This window comes from Rhagoletis pomonella, unplaced genomic scaffold, assembly GCF_013731165.1.
Source record: "Rhagoletis pomonella isolate Grant_MI unplaced genomic scaffold, Rhpom_1.0 Rhpom_scaffold_00005, whole genome shotgun sequence".
Taxonomy (NCBI): domain Eukaryota; kingdom Metazoa; phylum Arthropoda; class Insecta; order Diptera; family Tephritidae; genus Rhagoletis; species Rhagoletis pomonella.
The window spans coordinates 43,265,986-43,290,344 of record NW_023458559.1 but is presented as its reverse complement, the minus strand read 5'-3'; the positions used below and the strand labels follow the sequence as shown (position 1 = coordinate 43,290,344).

The 24,359-nt window shown below is 35.2% G+C and overlaps 1 protein-coding gene across 1 annotated transcript in view; it reads left to right on the top strand.

The window, feature by feature from the left end:
- LOC118738996 (vacuolar protein sorting-associated protein 13D-like) overlaps nt 1-24,359 on the top strand; it is a 35,432-nt gene that overhangs the window by 1,609 nt on the left and 9,464 nt on the right. Inside the window, exons 3-13 of the mRNA XM_036470072.1 lie at nt 59-1,177; nt 1,306-2,312; nt 2,388-2,527; nt 2,602-2,736; nt 3,039-3,666; nt 3,759-3,875; nt 3,962-4,349; nt 4,513-5,326; nt 7,511-7,763; nt 12,592-12,739; nt 15,215-18,685. Of these exons, the coding sequence (XP_036325965.1) occupies nt 59-1,177; nt 1,306-2,312; nt 2,388-2,527; nt 2,602-2,736; nt 3,039-3,666; nt 3,759-3,875; nt 3,962-4,349; nt 4,513-5,326; nt 7,511-7,763; nt 12,592-12,739; nt 15,215-18,685 (8,220 nt within the window). The remainder of the gene's footprint in view (nt 1-58; nt 1,178-1,305; nt 2,313-2,387; nt 2,528-2,601; nt 2,737-3,038; nt 3,667-3,758; nt 3,876-3,961; nt 4,350-4,512; nt 5,327-7,510; nt 7,764-12,591; nt 12,740-15,214; nt 18,686-24,359) is intronic.

The following is a 24,359-nucleotide window of genomic DNA, read 5'->3' as shown; positions in this document are numbered from 1 at the left end:
TATATTTTAAACATGTTCAGGTATTTTTTAAGTAATTATAATTTGGTTTACTTTACAGCTTCAATATAAACAAATTGTGGACTGTGTATACGGCTTGCGACAACTTAATCGCAAGCGCACGTACAAACTAATGCGTCCATGTTGTACCGTATTTGAAAATGCTGTGCTCTGGTGGAAATATGCTGCCAAATGCCATGGCTTCGAACACCAATGTACTGAAAGTAAATGGCTGAAATTGAGAGAAAATCTCCGTTATATGCGAATTTATAAGCGGCTATTAATCAATCCAAATGAAAATATCACAGTTGAGGAAAAAGAGTTTAAGGCGCATATGGAAAAGTCACGAGAGCTACATGAATTACATACGTTACGAACTGTTTGCCGAACGAATATATTCACAAATGATGTGCACTTAAAAGCGAGCAATATAGATCATGGACAAAGTATGTTATTTCATTGGTTTCCTAATTGGTGGGGCTGGTATGGCAATACTGAAGCTAGTGTCGTGCCAGCGCAGGATGAGGCCTACAAGAAGATTGAAAATGATATACTCAACGCGCTGGAAGATACAATGGAAAATGATCCCTTCTCAAGGAGGGATGCGATTTTTGGCTACTTTAGCTTTATATTAGTCGATGGACAATTAATAGTTAGCACAGTAGATGCGGTTACTAGAGAGACAATAGTTAATTTCGAAATGGATTTTCATAAACTTATATCATTTTTTGAAATGAAGCCGAAGTTCAGCTCGTATGCCATTGGTATATCATTGGGCTCAGTTTGTCTTAAAGATACGCTTACTAAAAATACCGAATTTCCATTTTTGGTAAAACCACAATTCGATGAGCTGCCGAGCAAGCCAACGCCGCCCAGTACAGGCTACCAACTTATAGATTTCAAACGATTCTTTACAAAGGAGCAACAAGTTGACTCGGCACCTGAGCCTTGGTTTCAACTACGCTATGAAAAAGGGCCGCCGGATGTACAGTCCGATATGCGGTTGGTTATCAAATCTCGTAGTTTAGATATTGTATACAATAAGAATGCATTTGACTGCTTAAAGTCATTCTTTGTAAGGCCGGTGAATGAAGTTTACTTGCAGCATAAGTTGGCTAAGGGTCAGCACAATAGACTGAAGTTCCTACAAAACTGGCAGCAGTATTTAGTAGGTAATGAGGTGAGTGTTATGACTCGAAAGAGGTATGCATATAAAGATAAAGGCATAGTAGCTTATTTCTCTCGCTCATTGTTTTGTCACTTAAGTGGCTTAAAAACACAAATATAAATTTTTTAATACTTTCCTAGGATTTTCGTTCGACTTGGTCACTTGAAATCGACATTTCTGCACCACGTATAATTTTTGCTCAAAATCATTTGGAAAAAAACACTGGCGTGGTAGTAGTCGATTTTGGACGTTTTCAAATGCTCAAAAATGAATGTCGCAAGAAAGAGACTGTAGCTGGGCGTGATAGTGCAGCAGTAAGTGAAATAACCTCAAAATTAGAAAAGTTGGATAGTGAAGATGAGGATTTCATGACACCTTGCTCGACGCCACCAGGATCGGAAATTAGTTTGATTGAATCGCCTACGCTGTGTCAAAACTCCACCTCAATTGTTAATGCGGATACTGGTCTAGAAAGTGCCTTCCATAGGAAAATCTATGATAAATACTCTATAAACCTAACTGATATGCAAGTGATCGTTTGTAAAAATCGTGAACGAAATCACGCTTGCACAAAGCATACATCAAATTTTCATTTGCTAGAAAGGTTCAGCATTTGCTTGGAGTTGGAGCGTCGCGTGATTTACACTATCGATCCCGATTATCCCTCACTAACGCTGTATGGCACGCTCCCCAAGATAGTGGCACATCTTAATGAACAAAAATTAAATGAATTCTTTAAGATACTTTATCCTATCATAACAGTCGGCTTTGCGATGAATGAAAATGCGAAGTATGGCAACGTTAATGGAAAGAACTACGTTGAAACAGTCGGTATAGGAGTTGCCGGTGGCTTAGGTGTAGAAGAAGAAAATGTGTTTGTAAATGGACATGTTACAGAGGCGCCACCTAATTTCCTCAATACCAATCTGATGGTAATACAATTTGTAATTGGACAAATGACACTCGAGGTGCAATCCTTGGAGCGTAGCATAGCTGAGTTGCAAGTAGTTGGTGCGCGCGCAGGTATTACGAAGCGTTCGGAGGATACCCACATTAGTATGTCTGTACATGGTTTACTATTGGTTGATGCTATACAGTCTTTCGGCCCAGATTTTGAGCTACTGGTGGCAAGTCATCGGCACGTGGGGTGAGTATGGCAAATAAATGTTACAAAACAGAGAGATAATTCAATGGAATACAAAAAATAAATCGCTTTTCACAGCATGGATAGCATTTCGGGTAGTTTGAAGCAGAGTAAGCCCTGCTCGCCTACATCACCATCTTCGCCGGATCCTATGTTGGGCGCGGAACGTTGCACAAGTCCGCTTACGATAAACAGAGCACTCAGTGCGCTGGAAAGTAGTGAGAGAAGTTCATTTGACTATATTGAATTTTTAGTTAAGTATTTGACCGTTTTCTATTCATTTGATTTCCAGGTCGAAAATACTTTGATATGGATTATGATGAAACGCAAGCACTCATAAATATTGACTTAAATTTAATTGACTCTAGCGATCAAAATGATTCACTACAAATTGCAAATATCGCATTCAACAATTTAGATATTATTGGTGAGTTGTGACTGACAAAAAAACCTTTCCTATTAAAACTTACCGTTCATTCTACCCCGTACCAATATGTACACTAGATCAAAAGAAAATAGTTTGTAAGTACTCGCCTGCAAAGGGAGAGATTTGCCTTAAAATAGCTAATAATCGATTCATCGTAAATATTTTTATCAGAACCCAAACTGAAAGAGCACAAATAATACACCTCCATATATTTCGATATTGAGTGTTAATGAGTTAATTACATTTGTATATTTCAATTCTCTTTGATTTTATTGTAACTAAAATGTCCTCCTTCTATGCAGCCAATCAAGAAACCATTGTAGAGCTACTAGGCTTTGCAAAGCGCCTACACAATACCCACGAAGCGATATTTCGCCGTAATCAACACAATCTTGCAGCTACCGACACAAATACGCACACCGCTAACAAAAGGCGTGCCAGCGCGTCAACTAATTTACGCACAGAAATATGCTTTGACTTTCATCGTTTAAATATTTTAGTTTTGCGTAGCATAAATAAAGGAGAATTTTCTGTGGGACGCAAAGTTGGTACGCTAACTATGAGCGAAGCTAAAATACACGCAACATTCGGTGAAGATATAAGCGTCATAGGTTCACTGGGTGGCGTACAAATTATCGACATCACGCCGGAGGGCGTTAATCATCAGCGCATTTTCTCCGTTGGCAAAGATCCACTCACCAACGATACGCCTGAGTTTTACAAACATGAACTGCTCAATACGCTCACCAATGAGCTGTACAATGACAACTATGGTGATGCACAATTGAATGCTTTGTCTTTTCAAATTTACTGTCAAAAAGATTCAACGCCGAATTTGAAAATACGCATGGCTTCGGTGTGGTATGTGCACTGTCCACGTTTCATACAGGAGATAAATATGTGCATATCGCAATTTAAGCATTACCTAAAGTATGTCGCTTCGTTTTGTAATTTTAAAACCATTTAATATATATTATAAGGGACTGCCCAATTTTTTAAATTTTTTTTTTTTGGGTTTTCAGAAATTTTGCCACTTCTATACGAAACAAAGCAAGCGACATGGCGAAGGAACTTGTGCAACACATACAAAAAACTAGTGAAACTGAGACTGAAAACTTGCGCACTGCCGGTCGAATATCGTAAGTTATGTTTGCGCCCACTACCTTTGTTTTTAGCTATGACATTTTAGAATTTCCATTAAGATGCGCATTTCTTCCCATTGCAGCATTGATATTGTATTGAACACACCCGTTTTGGTTTTGCCACGTTCTGGAGATAGCTTAGATGTACTCGTTGCTAATTTAGGCAAAATTACTGCTTACAATACTCATGAAGAGAATGAGATATCAATTTCGAAGTCGACGGAGAATCTTAATATGTGGGCCAAAGATAATTACTTCATTGATATACGTAACATAAATTTGTTCTCATTGAATACATCGAAGCGCAAAGAGTTGGGCTTTTCGGCAGCATTGCCGAAGGTAAACGAATTGTATGCTTGTAATACTGATGCTGTGCCAATATTACACGATACAGCAATGCTATTCAAGTTGACTAAGTATATTACAAAAACCAAAAAGGAAATTTACTGGACGCTGCGTAATAAATTAAATGTAAGTAGATGAAAAATTGGAAAAAATCCAAAAAATAATGAGTGTGGCCGGGCTACACTACGAATGTGGAACTTCGCTCGATTCATTGCTCGTTCTTTTCATAGAAGATTCACTTAAAAAAAAAGTAATTAATATACTTTCTCCTCTTTACACATATCCATAGGTGGAAGGCAGCATTACACAGTGCTTGCAAGTTTCATTGTCGCGTAGTCAATACGAACAAGTACTCGACACCTTGACCTCCTATTCCAAATGGCGCAGCAATGGTTATCCCGATTCAAACGCCGCAATATCTGTCGATCAGCCAGATAGTGCACCTAAAGACAAAATCAACGAATTCGTGGGTTTCGAAGAAACTTTTGAAACAAATTTATCATTTTCCGTACCGATATTCCAAATACACTTGAAAAATAAACTCAATAACTCATTGATCGATGTCACATTTCGTGATTTTAGTTTGCAATACAATCAGCTGAATGATATTACTAATTTAGAAGTATTGTTGCGTTCTATCGTTATGGAGGATTTGAAGTGTGCTATGGATTCACGTTTTCGTAATATGGTTGATTCTACATCCACCGAAAAGGAGATAATTTACAAGACTGAAAAATGTTTATCGTGTCCAAATCTCACAAACATACATTTACAACAAAATGAATTATCCCATTCCATGCCATGTAAACTGAACCATCCATCCTTCTTGTCCGCTACACAGACGCCGGTGAAGAAGGCTTTAAGCAGTGGCAATACAACGAGAGCCGCCGCCGATGATAAGTTAGTAATCTACAAGTCGCGGACACAAATAGTGACGGAAGCGAATGGCAAACCTGTTAGCGAAACTAAGAGTTCTATCGATTTCAATTGCCTTAATTTAACGGTTTCGGTATGCAGATGGTTTACGATTTTCGATTTCTTTGGCATGGTATCGTCATACGAAGTAAAGAGTACGATACCTACGAGAAGTGAACACAGTGAGGGTAAGTGTAAGGTGCTATATTTAAAAATATATACATATTACTAAAATACTGTCATAACTCAAAAAACGAAATTTTTGAGCAGATGATGCAGAACTACACTTTATATGTAGCTGCTTCATATTATGTTCAATATATATTAGCGTGGGCCGAAAATCCGCTTTTTTAGAATTTTGATTGGTAATAGTAAAAATATGGTTCATTATGCTCTACAAAATATCTGTGTGAAATGTGAAAGTTTTTGGTCAATATCCTAGGCTCGCCCAAGTCCATCAAAGTTCAAGTACTAAAAAAAAATTTTTCTTAGCTAACTTCGATTCTCTACAAAAAAGGCCCATATACCTAATTATGTAGGACTAATACTTTAGAAGATTATTGCAATTTTAGTAAAAAAATGTATTACTTAATTTTTGTTTTTTGGCCATATTGAACTTTTATGGACTTGGGCGAGCCTAAGATATTGACCAAAAATTGTTATATTTCACATAGATTGTTTTTAGAGCATAGTGAACCATATTTTTGCTATTACCTATCAAAATTCTAAAAAAGCGGATTTTCGGCCACACGCTAATATATATCTCTCTACATTTGAAAGCAAATTGAAGACTTTAAACGCCTCTCTCGAAAAATACCTTTTTTAAGTTGTCGCATTATGTGTTTTTCTAATTCATTGGGTATTGATAAATTACGCGGTTCAACAAAATTTGGTCGTATTTTATCTCAAAAACGAGGCCGACTTGTAGATTTTTTGATGCTGATTTAAAGTGCATTTACAAAATTTTTCTAGCGCGCCCAGTTTTTGAGAAAAAACTGTTGGAGTGTGGAGAAATGGCAAAAATGACAAATTAAAAAAAAAAATTGAATTTGGACGTAGTTTTTCCGAAGAAAAAACGACCACCAAGACATAGCTCCTATGGAGAAGTGGTATGATAGGAAATCAAACCCCCACATCGCACACGATCTGCAAAAGTGACACAACTCAAAATTACACGTTCGTCAGAAAATGCGAAAAGAAACTATTTCGTAGCGCATGCTAATCATATGGGGCAAGGGAGACTTTCCCTTAAGTTTTTTCAACAAATTTTAACTAAAATTTGATCCAGCCTTTACTGAATGGTAAATTAACGCCCTGTGTAGGGTTTGTATTTGTGTTATTACCTTTTATTGGACTGTGTTCATTTCAACTTTGTAATTTTGGAAATTTTAGATTTAAGTGATTTTTGTGGTTGGTCAATCATTTCATTTTCATTATTATTCTAACCTTTCTCGTCTTGCTAGCAACATAAAAATTAAATAATTTTTGTTAATAAAAATTTATTTAAAATAAATATCCTTTTAAAAAAGCCTACACCCTGCGTACATATTTAGCGCATTATTTCAAAAATGCCAAATTTTGAGTTGTGTCACTTTTGAAGATCGTATGCGACATGCTTGCTGACTATTGCTGGACCTTGAAAAGCGATGATAATGCGATCCACAAAAAAAAATTTTTGAGGACTTCATTCCAGAACGCAGAAAGTGTTAAGAGACAAAAGACTGGCTAATGATGACTCTGGGATATTCAGGCCGGTTCTGTAATTCACTTCCGAGTGAATTCCAACCGAAGCCACTTTGAATTCATATTGAAAGGGGTTGAAATTCACTCGGAAGTGAATTGTAGAACCTGCCTCATTGATTTTTTAATGTAGGTTTGTTCATGAAATCACTTTGTTTTTAAAATAAATTCATAGATTGAGATTTTCGTATTTGTGAGAAAACAAGTGCGTATTATTGAAGAACTGAGTTTTTTTTTTAATTTTCCACTCATTTCTAATTATTAATACGTGTTTTTTATCTTCGAAAAAACTACATTCGTCGAAATTTTATGATAAAAATTTTGAAATATGCCACTTTTCGACACTTCAACAGTTTTTTTTTCTCAAAAACTGGACATGCTAAAAAAATTTTGTAAATGCACTTAAAATCACCATCAAAAAATCTATAAGATGAAGTCGGCCCCGTTTTTGAGATAAAATACGACCCAATTTTGTTGAACCGTGTTATCTAACTATAATAAATAGTTATACTTTGCACTTGCCAACATTAGATCCACAAAGCCTTTAAAAAAAAAAAACTAGTTACACTTGCGCTCATCTTAACACTTTCTATTACGACGTACCTGTTTTTGTTCCACTTCTCCTTTTACAGACGAACCAATTTCACTGGGCGAATTGAAGGTGTCAGTGCGTTCATTAAATTTGATACTGGTGCGAAATGAAGTTGAGCTTTCCAAGGCTAACATATCACATGCGCATTTCAAAATCACCAGTAATAAAGATCTGAAATCAGTGGAGGGACGCCTCAAATCTATTTCGTTGTATGATCTGACGCATTTTGGCGATTTGTATCGTGAAAAATTTTCCACTGCTGGACCGGAAGCATTGAGTTTTTCATATAAAAAGTAAGTACATAATTTTTTCATTAATTTCAACGATACCGGTCTGCTAAGCATTCAAGGCATGATATTAAACTAGGGACTGTAACGGTTATGGTCTTTATATTAAAAATCATAATTTAACCGTTAAAATTGGATTTCTATTTTTCCGATAAAATGTAACCAATATTTTATGATTTTTATTTTTTCGATTAGGTCCCTTTATTTTTGAATCGTTATTTTTTCGATAAATTTTTGATCGTTACTTTTTATTTAAGTTTTAAATTTTCCAATCACATAATACTCGTTATTAAACTTTCTAAATATGAACTAAATAGGACCATAAACACGGGTTTCGCAAATATCTCGACTACTGTGCCACATAGCCGATTAATTCATCTTCCATTTTGCATTGTCATCGAGTCTCTAGCTTATCGGAAAGTTAGTTAAAAATTTATTACATACATACGTACGTACACAGCAAGTTAAAAAAAAAGCTTGTAAAATCTTAGTCTTTAACGGTTATTTGCGGTGTGCAGAATTTGCCATCTATATGTTGAACAGATCAAACAAAGTAATGTAGTTTATTCGTTAACATTTGCTATAGATTAGCATCATTAGTTTTGTTATCGTAATCGATATCGACATGAGCAAACACAGTCTCTAACGTTAGAGAAATTTGGATTTCTACATTAGATAACTATGGTAATTCTCTAATCGTTCTCGAGTCGATGACGAAGTTAGATATGTAACTAGATTAGAATTGGGTTCGAGAACGATTAGAGCAAACAACGCAAATTCAAATAAATGTAATGCCGGGAATACCCCAATTGTTATTTTATTGATACATACTAGGGTCACAATCCCGGGATCCCGGGATTTAGATATTCATTACTTTTCAACAACTTGAATCGAAAAAATTACTTCTATATTGTTTGAGAAGCTCTCGTACGCTGAAATAAATAATAAATAAATGGGTTTGAAACCGACTTTTTTATTTAAAGTGGTGTTTTTATTTTTTCTATCTGACCGCGGCATTTATTTTGAAGGACTTTGTAATTTCAAAGATATGATTAATTCCAAATTGTTAAAAAAATTCAATGCAATGTAGAATAAAAATATGTGCAATAAGAAATTTCTTTAGAATATAAAAAATTTAAATTTTTTGGATTCACAAGGACGAATAGGTAATTTTTAAGCTGACATAGTTAGAAGAACGAAATTAGAGGATGTTATCGAGTTTATATAATAATAATTTTTAAAAAACAAATATTGCGAAAATTCAAGGATGTTAAAACGACATTTTCAATATTTACCAGCCCTTATGCACCAGAAAGTTGAATCTGTTTAAATTCTACAGGATTTCCCCATTAATTTTATACCCATACTTCTTCTCTAAGCACATTTCTCTGAATTTTTTAAATCATTTTTTGAATTACTGACGTCAGAGTGAAAAACTAAAAACGCAATTTTACTATATTTGGCCCAGGGCTTCGCGAATATATATTTATATTTGTGTTTAAAATTTACTATCGCGCGGTGTTATATGTATAATGAGCTAGACATTTACAAAAAATATTTATTATTATTTGTTTTTTGTTATTTTTATGGCCTTATAACAATTATATTCAACAATTTTTATGAGCTTGATAAGTCTGATGAGGAAATGTGGTGATTTCCGAAATAGCTATCACTTCTACCATTTTTTCAAATTATTGTTGCTTTTCCACAATAAGTTTTCACTTTAAACGGCCTCAAGCTCATAAAAATTGTTGAATATTAATTATTAAATAAAAAAAGAAATATAGCCAATACTGGTCAAGAAAAGGAGTTTCTATTATTGCCATCAGGGCAAATTACAAATCCCGAAAATCCCGGGATTACTTGCCAAGAATTCGAGACCTTAAAAAGTCCGGATTAACATTCCTAATACATACATATTGTTATTGAAGTGAAACTTCTTTAGCGGCGGTTGGTTGGTTGTGAGTAAATTGGCAAATTCAACGGAAATTGCACACGGAAATGGTGCAACGGAAATGGTTGGGGCTGAAACAAGTGCTTCTTGTGATTATGCATATGGTATTAATTTAACGAAAATTTGCTAATAAAAGGTTAAAGAATAACACTTAGAAAAAGACCAATACAAGAATAAAAGTAAAGGTGGGTACGTACATAGATAAAGAAAAGGATAATGGCAAAGGTAAAAATAAAAACAAAAACAAAGATGCGTAAAGATAAAGGCAAAAATGGAGACCAAGGCAAATTTAAACACTTTACTCATATATATAAGGGCAAAGGTGAAGGGGAATATGTAGATGAAGAAAATTATAAACATAAAAGTAAAGACAAAGAGGAGGATGAGGATACCGATAAAAGTAAAGATGAAAATAGGGCAAGAAAGATTAAAATAAAGGTAATTAAAGAGGAAAGGATATAGAGAGAGACACAGAGACTCAATCTGGGAACTATTTTGGGATTTTAGAGATTTTCGGGATTCTCGGTACTTATCGATAAAATAATCGATATTTTTATCGGTTTTGTTATCGATTTGGTTATCGAAATTTTTTTCGATATTTTTATCAATTTTGCTATCGATTTTTTCGGGACTTATCGATATAATAATCGATATTTTGGTCGATTTTGTTATTGATATTTTGATCGATTTTTTTCGGTTTTGTAATCGATATTTTTAACTATTTTGTTAACGATTTTTTTATCGATTTTGCTATCGATATTTTAACCGATTTTGTTATCGATACTTATTGATTCTGTTATCGATTTTGTTATCTATATTTTAACCGATTTTCTTATCGGTATTTATCGATTTTGTTATCGATATTTTTATCGATTTTGCTATCGATATTTTTATTGATTTTGTTATAGATATATTTTTCGATTTTGTTATAGATATATTTATCGATTTTGTTACCGATTTTGTATAAAGATAAAAATTAACATAAAGGAAAACAGAATAACATAAATGTAATTAGAACGAACAGGGGCAGAGGTAGGTATCTAGATAGAAAAAGGCAAAAAATATAATCCTAAGCACCAGCAGATGTATCTTTGTATGTACGTATGTATGTACCTATATTGGTTATGAGACAAAATAGATATGTATGTAACGTAAGTTTCACTTCTCCAGCGTGGCCCTGGCGCACTTACTTTTTTTTAAGGTATCGGTTTCGATATCAGTATTTTAAAAGTTAACTTTATCGGCATCTATGTATATATATACGCGAAGGCATTTTTTTGTTCCGCATAAAAGATCTGCACCGTTCGTTCGATTTTCAAAAGTACGATTTTCAAATTAAAGCGCTTGGTCTGTAGATGTGCAAACTTGTCTTATTTTTTCGAATAGATTTGCCACCTGTTGACCAATTAGAATCAAAATTTTCAATAATCAATACCATCAAATCCGTACCGTTCGTTCAAAAGCGAGGTGTCAAAGTGCTCGGGCTGAAGATGTGCAATAAGGTTTAATTTTTTCGAAAAGAATTGCCACCTTTTAAAAAATTAAGTTCGATTTATTTAAAAAATTAATCAATTATTAAAAAATTGGTATCAATCGAAATGTCTTCAAAAAGCTTCGTTTCTTAGCTGAACTATAGGAGGGTTGCCACCTGTTTAAAAAATCAAATTCAATTCGAATTAAGTGAATTAGGTAAGGGAAATATGTATCACCATATGGGTGCCAAACGGAAGGGGTTTCAGAAAGTAGTAGTTTGAAAATATTTTAAAGAGTGTTGCCACATGCTTGAAATGTCGAATTTAGTTTAATTTTACACAAGTTTTATGAAATATTAAAATGTGAATGTCAAACGAAGGAGTTACAAGAAATCGTTAGTTTGAACGCTAAGAATATTTTTGAGGTGTTGGAAGAGGATTACCACATGTTTAAAAAGTTAAATTCAAATTATTTAACAAGTTGCCACATGTTTGAAAAATCAAATTCCACTAATTAATAAGTAAATTAAAATATGTATCGCAATGTCGAAGGAGACAGGAGAAGGAGTTTTTTAAACTAATCACTAAGTCAATTAACTAATACAAAAGTTATATGAAATTAAAAAAAATTGTCAAACAAAAGAATGTTAAGAAATCTTTAGTTTTAACTTTTGGAATGCTTGAAGAGGGTTGCCACGTGTTTAAAAAGTTACATTCAAATTATTCAATAAGTTGGATGAATTATTAAAAGATGGGAATCAATCGAAATGGGTTTGAAAACGCTTTATTTCTGATCATTATTTAGGAGCGTTGCCATGTGTTCCAACAATCAAACTCAAATTAGTTCACCAGTTTATTGGAATGCATGTGTATCACAATGTCAGACTAAAAAGATTTAAGAAGATTTTAGTTTGAGAATACTTTTGAAAAGGAAATTCAAAAATTAGAAGTCAGATTAAAGACCTTAGCCTGTAGATGTGTGATAAAGTTTTATATATATTTTTTTTAATTAAGTACTTTTTCCAACTGTATAGGGTGATTCGAAATTTGATGAACGGCTGCACGGTTTAGATCTCTTATAACTCTGACTAACATTTGAAATATTATTAAAGTTTTTGAAACTCAATTTTGGGCGTTTTAACGCCATGCGGGTTCACTAGTTATAATTTTTTTTGGTACCGAAATCGTTATCGGCGTTGTCTGTGTATATTCTTATCGATACCTTACTCGTTGTCATCCTTATCGCCGCTCCTATTCAATATGTTTTTATGAAGTAAACGAGCCAAAACTTGCTGCTCAATCTCTCACCAAGGACGAAACAATATTTACGAAACATATAATTTTTTACTTATTCTCCAATCCGTTCAAAAGTAATCTAAACTAATTTTTAACCGAAATTTATTTTCAGACTTAATCCGGAAACAAAATCCAATGAACGTTCCCTGGATATGGATGCAAAATTGCGCATACAAATGTCATCTGTGCGATATATACACACCAAAAGATTTATTATGGAGATTCATTTATTTTTGAAAGACTTGTTGGAGTTGCAGTCGGTAAGCGTTTTAAATTGTTTATTATCAAAATATAATAATGCTTTAGTTGGCAAATTCTGCTCACCATCCCCATAGGGGTATTCTCGGAGTCTTGCAAAGACCTTGCACGGTGCACGGATTGCACGGTAAAAACAGGTTTTCCTATGGTACAGCTTTGCAAACAGTACAACTCGTGCGCCGTGCAAGGGCTTTGTTTTTTTTTTTAAATGCAGCTTAAGAGTAGGACTCCACACCCGGTGCTTCAGGCCGGGACCATAACGGTTGTGACCTTAATAATGATAAATATCATAATTCAACCTATAAAATTGCATTTATATTTGTCCGGTCAAATGTAATCGTTATTTTATGGTTTTTATTTTTTCTGTAAAAAAATGTCATGTACTTTTGAAAGGAATACCCTTTTCTTATGTATTTTGATGCGCTGAACACGAATCGGAAGTCCTTTTTACTTCATCAAGTCAGGCTTTTTTCCTAAGCCCAAAAAAAAAAAACATGGCAGATATTATGTGACAAGCACTTTTTTGAGGTTAGACAAAAATCCTGTCTTAAGTAAAACGGTTTTCCGATTCGTGCTTAGCGCATGAAAATACATGCGGGTAAGGTCCTCCTGTCAAAAGACATCACTTTTTTGTATGGACAGAGGACAGCCGTGCACAGCCATTGTTTTTGTGGGGCTGTGTAATCGATATTTTTTTATTTCTATTTTTTTATCAATTTTTTAACGTTTTTTAATCATATTATTATTGTTATTTTCAGATTATATTTTTTAAGATCATAAAAGATTTAAATCGAAAAAAAAAATCCAAAATGACGATTAGTTTTAATCGAAAAAAATAAAAAACCACAAAATAAAGACTACATTTGGCCGATAAAATAAAAATCCAAAGTTAACGATTATTCTTGATCGAAAAAATAAAAATGAAAAAATAACTACTTTGCAATGATCTATAAATTAAAGCCTTGATATTTAGGGGTTATTTCAGCGTGTATCTGAGTAATGCGCTGATACACGCTGAAAACGTGAAAAGCCGCAACCAGGGCTGCCAACTATCATTCGCTATGAGATGTCATTAAAAAAATAAAAGTGTCAAATAAGGTGCTATTATTTTTTATCGAAAAAGATTGTGTATTTCCTTCCCATTTAGCAATAGAATAAGAACCACACCTCTAAAAGAAAAATGGCAATACTAAAATTAACTAAATCATTTGTATAAACTTTAGAAACTAGAAAATTTTAGTTGATGAAAAAGTAGAACACGTGAAGGATTTCAACGTAATTTAATAAAATATAAATATTTTTCAAAAGTACCAACTTGTGTCAATTTGAAAGATTTGGTGCCGTTTGAAGTAAAACAGGGCCAAAAATGGCACAGCTTGAGCCAAGTTAACAGGCCTGGCCGCAATGCCTGGTGTGGAGCTGCAGCATTCGGATTCCAACATTTGGCAGATTATGCACTGCATCTGTACTTTTCCATGTTGTATACTTTTAGGCCCCACTGATTTTTATTTATAGAATTTTGGCGACGAAAATTTAGCGTAGCGATTGTCAGAATTCCACTGCAGCTTAAGAATAATCATAGGCAGAATAACTCGTAGAAAAATTTTTATAGGCCTAAAAATATGCAACGTTTTTGATACATGTTGTCATAGGCAGAATAACTCGTAGAACAATTTTTATAGGCCTAAAAATATGCAACGATTTTGATACATGTTGCCTTTCTTTATGATGATAAATACCCGAAGGGAAATTCAGCGATATCAACTAATTCGCTCGGGAAAAAATCAGTTAGAATCACGGCCCGTGCTATTGCTATAATTGCAATTTCTTAGCATATCTTTCTATCGATATGTACTTCATATAGGAAACAATTTGTATTATGTTTTTGTATTTTTAAGTATTCGACGACCGAAGCAAGTCTCGGTCTAGAGATGTCGATTTTGAATCGACTAACTCGGAAGTCGTTTAATCGCCTCATTGCCACCATTTGGTTTAATCCAGGTTAAGAAGAGTATATAGATATCCGGTTATTCGAATCTAAAAAATAACAATAAAATGGCATTTGTTTCTGTGTTAATAAAGTTTGCAACTCGATAGTCAGTAGTTTCGGAAAGAATTTATTTTACGAATTACGGTTATTAACCGTACATCCGAATATCCGGATAACATAATGAACGGATACTAACCGGATATCCGGATTTTATCCGTATACACGAATATCCAAATATACGGATAGTCCCAGCTCTAATAACTACATGCTTAGTAATTAAGGATATTTTTTATCTGCCATCTTAATTCCAGTGATTAAGTGTACTCACAAGAAAATTCAATGGAGCTTATTTCAGAGCTTTTTTGATTGGTTTTCTGAATGTTGTAGCTTTTCTTTATTACTCATTAACGCTAAATAGACCAATTACAATTTTAACCTATAGAGACCAACTGCATGTAATATTTTCTATTTTCCTCCTGCCTTACAGCCCGTCATTAGGCGCATTAAAATGACCGAAAGCCAAGCCGATATAAACTCCAAGCCAATCAAGATTGGCCTTCGCATTCATGCCGCCTCGCCCATAGTACTGCTGCCACTCAGCTATAACAGTACACAGGTTATAGTTGCCGATCTTGGCGAGTTTACATTGAAAAACGCATTTCACTTTGCAAGTGATTCGAGCGTTGTAAGCAAACGGCAAGATGAACGGGGCATGGATGAGATACTCGACGTTATGCATATCGATTTGGTCAATATGAATTTATTCTCCGGCGAACGTATTTGGAAAACAAATAAAACGCTCAACTACAATCCATGTGAATGTGTTAATATTGGCAACTTCACCATACTCAAATTGGGCAATAATCTCTTCAAGGAGACGTGTCACCTCAAATTGCAAGTAGAACGTAACATAGATGCGGCTGTGAGTCACAATTGTTCGGATATAACGGTGAAGGGTGTACTCTCAAAATTAAACGGCATTGTGAATTTGCAACAGCACAAATTGTTACGTGGCTTTCTCAGCTACAATTTGGGTGAAATGATTGATGATGTGTACTTTAATTATTCGAAGAATTTCTATGAATCTGCCGATAAATTGAATTCTGCTAGCGAGTCTTGCAACTCAGCAGAGACATTAGATGTGCATGTATGGAATACAATGTCCATCAATTTACAGTTGGAAAATGTTTCTGTTTCCCTGGTGGAGCAACAGAGCTACGATAATGAAACCAAACCATTAGCCTGTGTAAATTTCATAAAATCGTTCTTGCAAATTGACTCATTCAGCGATGGTTCGCAAGATATTGATTTAGTGTCCAGCGAGGTGCTAGTGCTCGACTCACGCCCCGAACATGTATCGCGAAATGTATTCCGTCATATTTTGAAACCCAAGCGTGATAATCTCTCGAAAACCGTCGTACAAGCGGAAATTCATAGCCGCAAACGTGGCAACTCATCAAAGTATAAAATTTTATTAAATAATATGCGCATCATGGCCATATTAGACTGTCTGGAGAGCATAAAAAAGTTTCTCGAAGAGGAACCCACCATATCAACGTCAGTGACACCATCGTGGCGCAATAAACTGATGAAACAAACTTCAGCCACGCACGAGGCTGATGTAAAAACAGATTCTGAAATCATTTTGAATATCACTGACTCCGAATTGATTTTTGTTGAGAATGTGGAACTGACCGATACGAATGCAATCATTTTGAAAAACACCACGGTGTTGCAATACAGGCCTAACAACACCGTCTGCCCCATTTCGATTGACGTCAATCATTTAGAGGTATTCTCCTGCATACTGGGCGCCGAAGAGGCAAGCGCGCTCTCCATTATCGATCCATTCTCATTGAATATGGAATTGAAAAGCAACTGCTTCCACGTAATCATACACAAACAACTCTCCATACGCCTCTCCTACAACGATGTAAAATTATTTTCGAAAATGCTTCAATCAATACCCAATCAAACGAAGACATCACAAAAGCAACTGAGCCGCAGCAATTACGCAAACTTTGAGATGATCGCACCGCTAATTGCTTTGGGTTTCAAGCAAAAGGATTGCTGGGAGGCCATGGAAGTCAACAATTATAATTTGAACGAAGCCGCGCTCTGGCTGTCACAGCAAAAGCACTTGAAAAGCACCGACAAAGGCTGCCTGGAAGTGCATGATCTGCTCATAAGCGCCAACTGCATATCTATTTGTGTTATTGATGACTGCATGGACGCGGATGTGCCGCTGCTGGAGGTTGCACTATCACAGCTGACGTTGGCGCAGCGCCTGGGCAGCGGCAAGACGCCAGTGGAAGGAGGACGCAGCACGCCGTTGTACCAGGAGGGCCGTCTGGAAACGATATTCGCTAGTGACTACTATAATCGACGGCTGAGCGGCTGGGAGCCGGTAGTTGAGCCATGGGAGTGCTCAGCCCATTGGCAATATTCGCGCACAACCTTGATGGTGCCGAAAATGTTGGTGATGCAAGTAAGTAGCAAGCAGCTACTCAAATTGAATGTCACATCGACGCTCATAGAACTCTGCGACATTGTGCGCAACAATTGGATTAAAGATTATTATGCGCAAGGAAATAGCAGCAGTAGTGGCAGTAGCGCTGATTCGCTAACAGGTTTTCGGCGCCGTTCGCCGTTTGTTCCATTCGCGCTTAAGAATCTCACCGGCGAGCCGTTGCTCTTTAAGACACTCTACTCCTCGCCCGGCGGCATTACACGTACCGAGGTTAATCAGACGGACATCATGTGCAATTGGTTGGCCGTGCAGCCCAACGAAATTCTACCATTCGACTTTGGTCCACAAACCAAGTTGAGGCACATGAACTCGCACAAATTGAATACACATCAGATATTGGTACAAATTCAAGGCTGGACCTTGATTGGGCCCATATCCATTGATAAAGTGGGTATATTTTTTCGTTACTCCACGCTGGATATGCAATATAAGAAGCGCACACGCATAGTATTCGATATATCGATGTTCGGTTCGGCACAGAAACTAATAACAATACGCTCGGCTTTGACAGTCGTCAATCGGCTGAATGAGCGTGTACTACTCAAAATGGAGGGCAAGCATGAGGAGAGCGTTGCGTTGTCGTTACTTGAACCCACCGAGCAGCTTAGTGTGCCCCTACGTTTGGTAGATGCGCTCATCTATTTTAGACCGTATTCACCTACAAAGTCCCCGGATGCGCTGGTGGAGAGCGCTACAGAGGGCAAAACAGTTTTCGTGAGGAAAAATTCTCTTATGCGTACTAATCGTTGCGATGAACTTGAATACAGCACATGCGGCATAACGTGGACCACCTGCACAAAAGATTCGGTAGATGAACTCTTCTCATGCTATGGCAAGAGTAATGCTGTCTTTTATACGCTCGTCGAAATACGGAAAGTCAAGTATCCGAACAGGGATGTGAATACGCCGGGCCACATAATTACACTCTTGCCACCTTTGAAGCTGAAAAATATGCTTTCCTGTGATTTGCTTTTCAAAATTTCCGGTCATATACAGGGGAGAATTAATCCTTCAGAGGTTGTGAATATACACACCATAAATGCCTGCGATTCCTTTGTACTAAGCATCACGTTGGATAACTACAAGCTGTCAGGGCAGCTGAAAATACCAATGGGTCATACTGGTATTGTGGAGCCGAAATTGAAATTGATCGATATTTTAAATCGCGAGCTCTACTTGCGCGTCTCAATACAAGCATTTCAAGGCAAAGGCATGGAGATATTTATAAGTGCGCCCATTTGGATTATCAACCGTACCGGACTGCCATTGGTGTATAGACAAGAGGGCACAAATCGCTTGGGTTCCGGGCAGTTTGACGAGCACGAACAGGCGCGTATTGTATCACCGTTGCTTTTCTCCTTCTCCGATCAGGAAGGCTCGCCGTCGCTGGAGATACGACTAGGCAGTAGTTTTGGGAATAATAATCCGGTAAGAAAAAATAATAATAATTTTATCGATAGCAATAACGATTTCAAAAATGATACATATTTATAATATTTTTTGTAATAAAAATTCGGTAAGAGAAAGCCATTAGTTATCGATAACAATAAGGACTTCGATAAAGATATTTATATATATAATTATCGTAATTATATAGTAAAATCGATATGATAAAAATGATATCGATTAACATCGCAGTATTTGAAAATATAGCATTACATATAACAACGATAAAGATGTTAATACATACATATGTATGTACATCGATATCGATAACTATGTATATCGATTATTTTAATGATAGCAAAATAATAAAGATTACAATAGCGTTTCTAAAGAGTAATAATTATAATAACGGTATTTAATCGATAACAATATAAATAGTGAAAGCATTAACAATATGCCTAACGCTATCGATATGAAAAAAATAAATAAATAAATGAGATGTTAATAAATAAAGAGAAAGAACATAATAACGATGAAAAAGTAATAACGAACACAAAGTGTCATTTAAAAAAATATATATATAACTAAACCGATAACTATCGTTAACGCTGTTACAACACGATGGATGCCAGCAATAAAAATATACATTCATACCCAATAAATATTGGGCTTGGTTAACAATTCGAAAATTATTGGAAAACCAATCTATTTTTCGAGTCTCACCTTCGATAACTAATTTGGAATAGATTAATATTCGATTCGAGAACTAGGCCATTCTCCAGCAAAACGGAACCTTCGTTATCCAATGTATTTTTCCATCGTTATGAATTCGAAATCCAGCCCAATATCGAATAGAAATTTTAATGAAGGAGAGTGATTGTCTTATATTTCCATTCGAGAATGAGTTGGTTTTCACTTCCTTTCTTGTTACTGTGGTTTTAATTTTTTTTCGAACCTATCTCGAGTGTATTCCAACATACCATGAACATTGGAAAACTAAGGTTGGTTATGAGTTCGTTCTCAGTTCGATATGCATATTAGATATCCAAGGTCATTTTCGAAAGTTCGCCCAATTGTTTATAGGGTATGTATAAAAATTATGACATGAGTTGTGAAATCTATAAAAAGTTCAGTAACGAAGATGAGAATAATAGCGGTAACAGTGGCAATATCAATAAAGATCTCATAATAATAATACCAATATTCATATCGATACTGAATTATAAAATATGTATATCGATAAAAGTAACAATAAAACAAATTGATAAGATTACTGTTGATAAGTTTACTGTTGTTCAATACCTCAAACTGTCGGAGATAATGAAGGTAACGATTAAAAATTCGATAATAATATAAAAGTAACCACGATATCGATTACATAAAATTATAAATTTTTTCTGAACTAAACACCCATATGGATCAAAAATCGTGCTCGAGCTCTAACCGACAAAAAGATGTATGTAAACGACTTTTTTTCAAAACTTTATTTTTGTTGCAGAAATGCATCTAGATGCTCTAGGAACATTTCTGCATCAAAAAGAAAATTTTGAAAAAAATTCCGATTGCATCTTTTTGGTGGTTAGGGCCCCGATATATCGATTGTGATAAGGGTAACAGTAAATATATCGATAAAAATTACGATATGAATAACAATATCGATAAATGTGAAACAATACCACATCATCGAACGCAATGACCTAGTAACCCAGACAGAAAAAAAAACACAAATCTTCACGACAGCGTACAATTTTTCGCATCCGGAAATGAACAGAAAACGACTACAATTTTCGTTCATTTAGGTGTCCAAAAAACAACGCGTGTGTTCGTATCCGGAAAATATTCGAAACGTTCGAAAAAGATTATGTTAGGCTTGTTCAAACTGTCAGCGTATATCAAATAAACTCTCAAACTTACTTGTGGAACACGTATGTGTAACTCGAAGTGATTTCGAGTGGCTTGTGGAATAAACCTATTATTTAAAAGCAATAATTGTATTTTATTTGTTCAAATTGAACATTTGTAAGCAGTGGCTGGACGTGCAGAGGAGCATGCCACTATTTGTTAGCTTCCAGAAAGTGTCGAATTCCGTTAGGTGCTTCCTTATTTTTTTTTTTTAACCATTAAACTGCAGTGCAAAAGGAAAGCGTATTCAATGAAAAACTCAATCAGATAAATTTTCGAAAAACAGCCAAAAACAACAACAATTTTCAGTGCTTGCCTGCACACACGTTTCTGCCGCACAGTTTAGTGGAAAAACGGAACGTAAAAATATCCGAAAATAGAATCGGTAAATGGACAAAAATTCACATTTCATCCACTTTTTTCCTTTTTTCGGATTGATTTACGGATCTTTTGCTGGCTGGGAATACATTATGGCCGTAATAAAGTTATTAATATGGCTCGGAATCTCATGCAAATACATGTTTTTATTACGCATTTTCACATGGAAATGGTTAAGTTATCTTTACTATCTTTACGAATCGTGAAATTTCCTTTAAAATGACATTCAATCGTTAGTGCATACTTTTGCATATTTCGCAGTAAATACATGATTTTTCATATTTTGCGAAAATATATGTTTTTGCATATTTATTGCGCATATTTTAATATATTTTACAATAAATGCATATGTTTTTCGTATATTTTTTTCTTTTTTTGATTTACACTCATTTAAATTTAGTGCGAAATCTTTTGGCAAAAAAATTACCTATAATCTTTCCCTAATATTCATCCGAATATCTTCTCGGATAGCCAAACGGTCATCAAGGCACTCTCTTGTACCTCTGTGGAGGACTGTAGGAGAGAGTTGGTCTATATCTCTGATCAATACGAAATTACCCTAATATGGGTCCCGGAGCAAAGAGACATTTATGGAAACGCGGCAGCGGACGAACTAGCAAAGTGCGGCACTGAATGTGTCCCACGCAAAAATTACTGAAATTTATCACTTGAAGGCCAAGCAGAGGCGGAACCGTACAGGATCGTAGAGAATTTCCCGGCAGTTATGGGCGTTCTACGACTCACTTATAACCAAACCTGCCCTAGGAAGGAGTAAAGAAGATACCTACAAACTTATTGCAGTGTGCACAATGTGCTGGCCCGTCGGGGTACATGCCGAAAGGATTGGATTGCCCTTCAACAGGTTCAGTCTCAGTTGCGATGACCCTGGCTCAAATGAGACAGTCGAACATCTCCTGAGCGAGTGTCCAACAGTCGCAAGGATGACTCTTAAGACACTCGGCAAGCCATTACTGCCGAATGTTTTAGAGTCCAGTTCGCCTCTCTCTGCATGATTTACTGAAATTCATTAAAGCCGTCAAATGGCTGTAGGTTGTACGAGTTGTGGAACCAAAATGGCAAACTTGCTAACTGTTTGTCACCAGTGTGACAATCCACTTAAACCAACCAAACATTCATCTGAACTACTATTAAACTGTGAATGTTTCTGTTTACAGCAGACAGTCTGCTTGATTATAAACTAATTTTATACATAAATATGTATTGTATTATTTATGTAGTGTTTTCGTTGTTTTCTTGTTAAATTACATGTGTGTTAGAAAATATTTTTAATTGCATATTTTTGGATTTGAAGCGCATATTAAATGCGTATACTTTCGATTTTTTATTGCATGAGATTCCGTGCCCTAGTGATTAATAACCAAATTAAAAAAAAACCGAATTAACTAAATAATCTACATATCGCACGCTTAAAAAATAAAAAAAAACCTTGATACACGTAAACTTAATTTTGGGTCGTCGATTGCTGATCTGTACACCAGTTTTCTAGATAGGTGATTTCCTCAAGATATTTTCATTTTAAGTTTGCATTGCGAATGAAAAAAATTTAAACTTTAACATGGAAAATGTTACTCATACCAGTGCGCCTATGTACGACGTGGCGTATGAGTAACATTATTTCCTGCCCCTATTTCATATAAAAAAAAAAACAAGTAAAAGCAGCGTTTCATGAGCATCTAAAAATTCTACTTTAACCGATTACTGCATTTCAAAAAATTTATATATTCACAGCATACATACATAGATAGAGGAGTTACATATATAAAAAATCATATCTAAACAATCAGAGGTATGAAGGATATACCTTATATAGCACCAATCTAAGTGATTTTCACTGCTGTGTGATCGGTATATAAACCGGTAACACAATATAATGGGTTCAGCTTCCTACATAAAGGAGATATATCGCAAAAACTGGTATATGATCATCAGTAGACTTTGTAAAATAGCTTACGTAATGTATCGGTTTTAGCTGTTCAAGCAAATGAGTTTTACAGTAAACCCCCATATCTGAACAATCAGTTGTATGGGAGCTATATGTAATAGTGAACCGATCTTTGTAAATTTCACTGTAATTATTTTGTTAATAATGAGTGAAAACAGTAGCTGTATAAACGGAGGAATTATATCGAAAATTCTCATAACTGAGCAATCAGTTGTATGGAAGATATATGTTATAGTGACCCGATCTTTGTTATTTTCATCGTAATTATTCTGTTAATAATGAGTGACAACAGTGCGAAATTTCATGTTCTTAGCTGCATAAATGGAGAAGTTATAACAAAAAATCTCATATCTGAACCATCAGTTGTATGCATGCTATAGGTTATAGCGACCCGATCTTCGCCATTTTCACTGTAAGTATTGTTTTGATAATGAGTGACAACAGGGCAAAATTTCATGTTCCTAGCTACATAAATGGAGATCTTATAACGAAAAGTCTTATATCTGAACGATTAGTTGTATAGGAGCAATAGGTTATAGTGACCCGATCTTTGTAATTTTCACTGCAAGTATTCTGTTCATAATAGGTGGAAGTACGGAAGTACGGACATGGCCAAATCGACTCAGCTCGACGTTCTGATCATTTAAGTATACATTTTAATGGGTCTATCTCTTCTTATTCTGGTACTTACACATATCGGACCTTTGGTAGTTATCATACCATTTCAGGTATTATTATTGCACATTTTCATTTGAAAATTCACAACTTATTTATTTACATATCCATCGATTTTCATCGTTAGTAGCTACTAGCTAGATTTTTTTTTTTGCAAAGTAATCGTGCTTTAATACAAATGAAATAAATTTACAAAATATCTGTTATTTTTGTAATATTTCCTCTGTTAAAACTTAGTTTTGTCTAGAAAAACGGTATACAGATCCGTAATCTATGACCCAATCTTAAGTTTTCGTTTTTCACCGTGTTTTTTTTTTTTTTGTTGTCATTTCAAGACGAGATTTTCCCTACAGTGTAAAAGCATAAACAGACGGCAGCGTTGATCCCGATCATCTCGGGATTTAACTGCAGTTGATCCGAATTAATTCCGAGTTAATCCGGATCAACGCCGCCGTCTGTTTAAGCTTTAAGATACCGATGCAATTCAAAATTCGGAGATTTCGTTATACAATTAATAAGGTTGATATGGAGAATGCATATGTTCAGACTAACAGATGACTAAACTTCCAAAAAATGGCGACGATATGTGTCTTTCCATCTTTCTATTGGTATACCAACTGAATTCATACAAACTTTGATTGCGTTTTCCCCACAAAATTTAAATTTTTAAATAATTCGGTATATTAACATGCATTAAAATCGGTTCTTGTCTGCTAAACCCTCCTTTCCATAAAAAAAACGTATCTTTTTAATAAATAATTTCCTAATTTTTATTTTTTTGTAGTGGTGCAAAAGCTT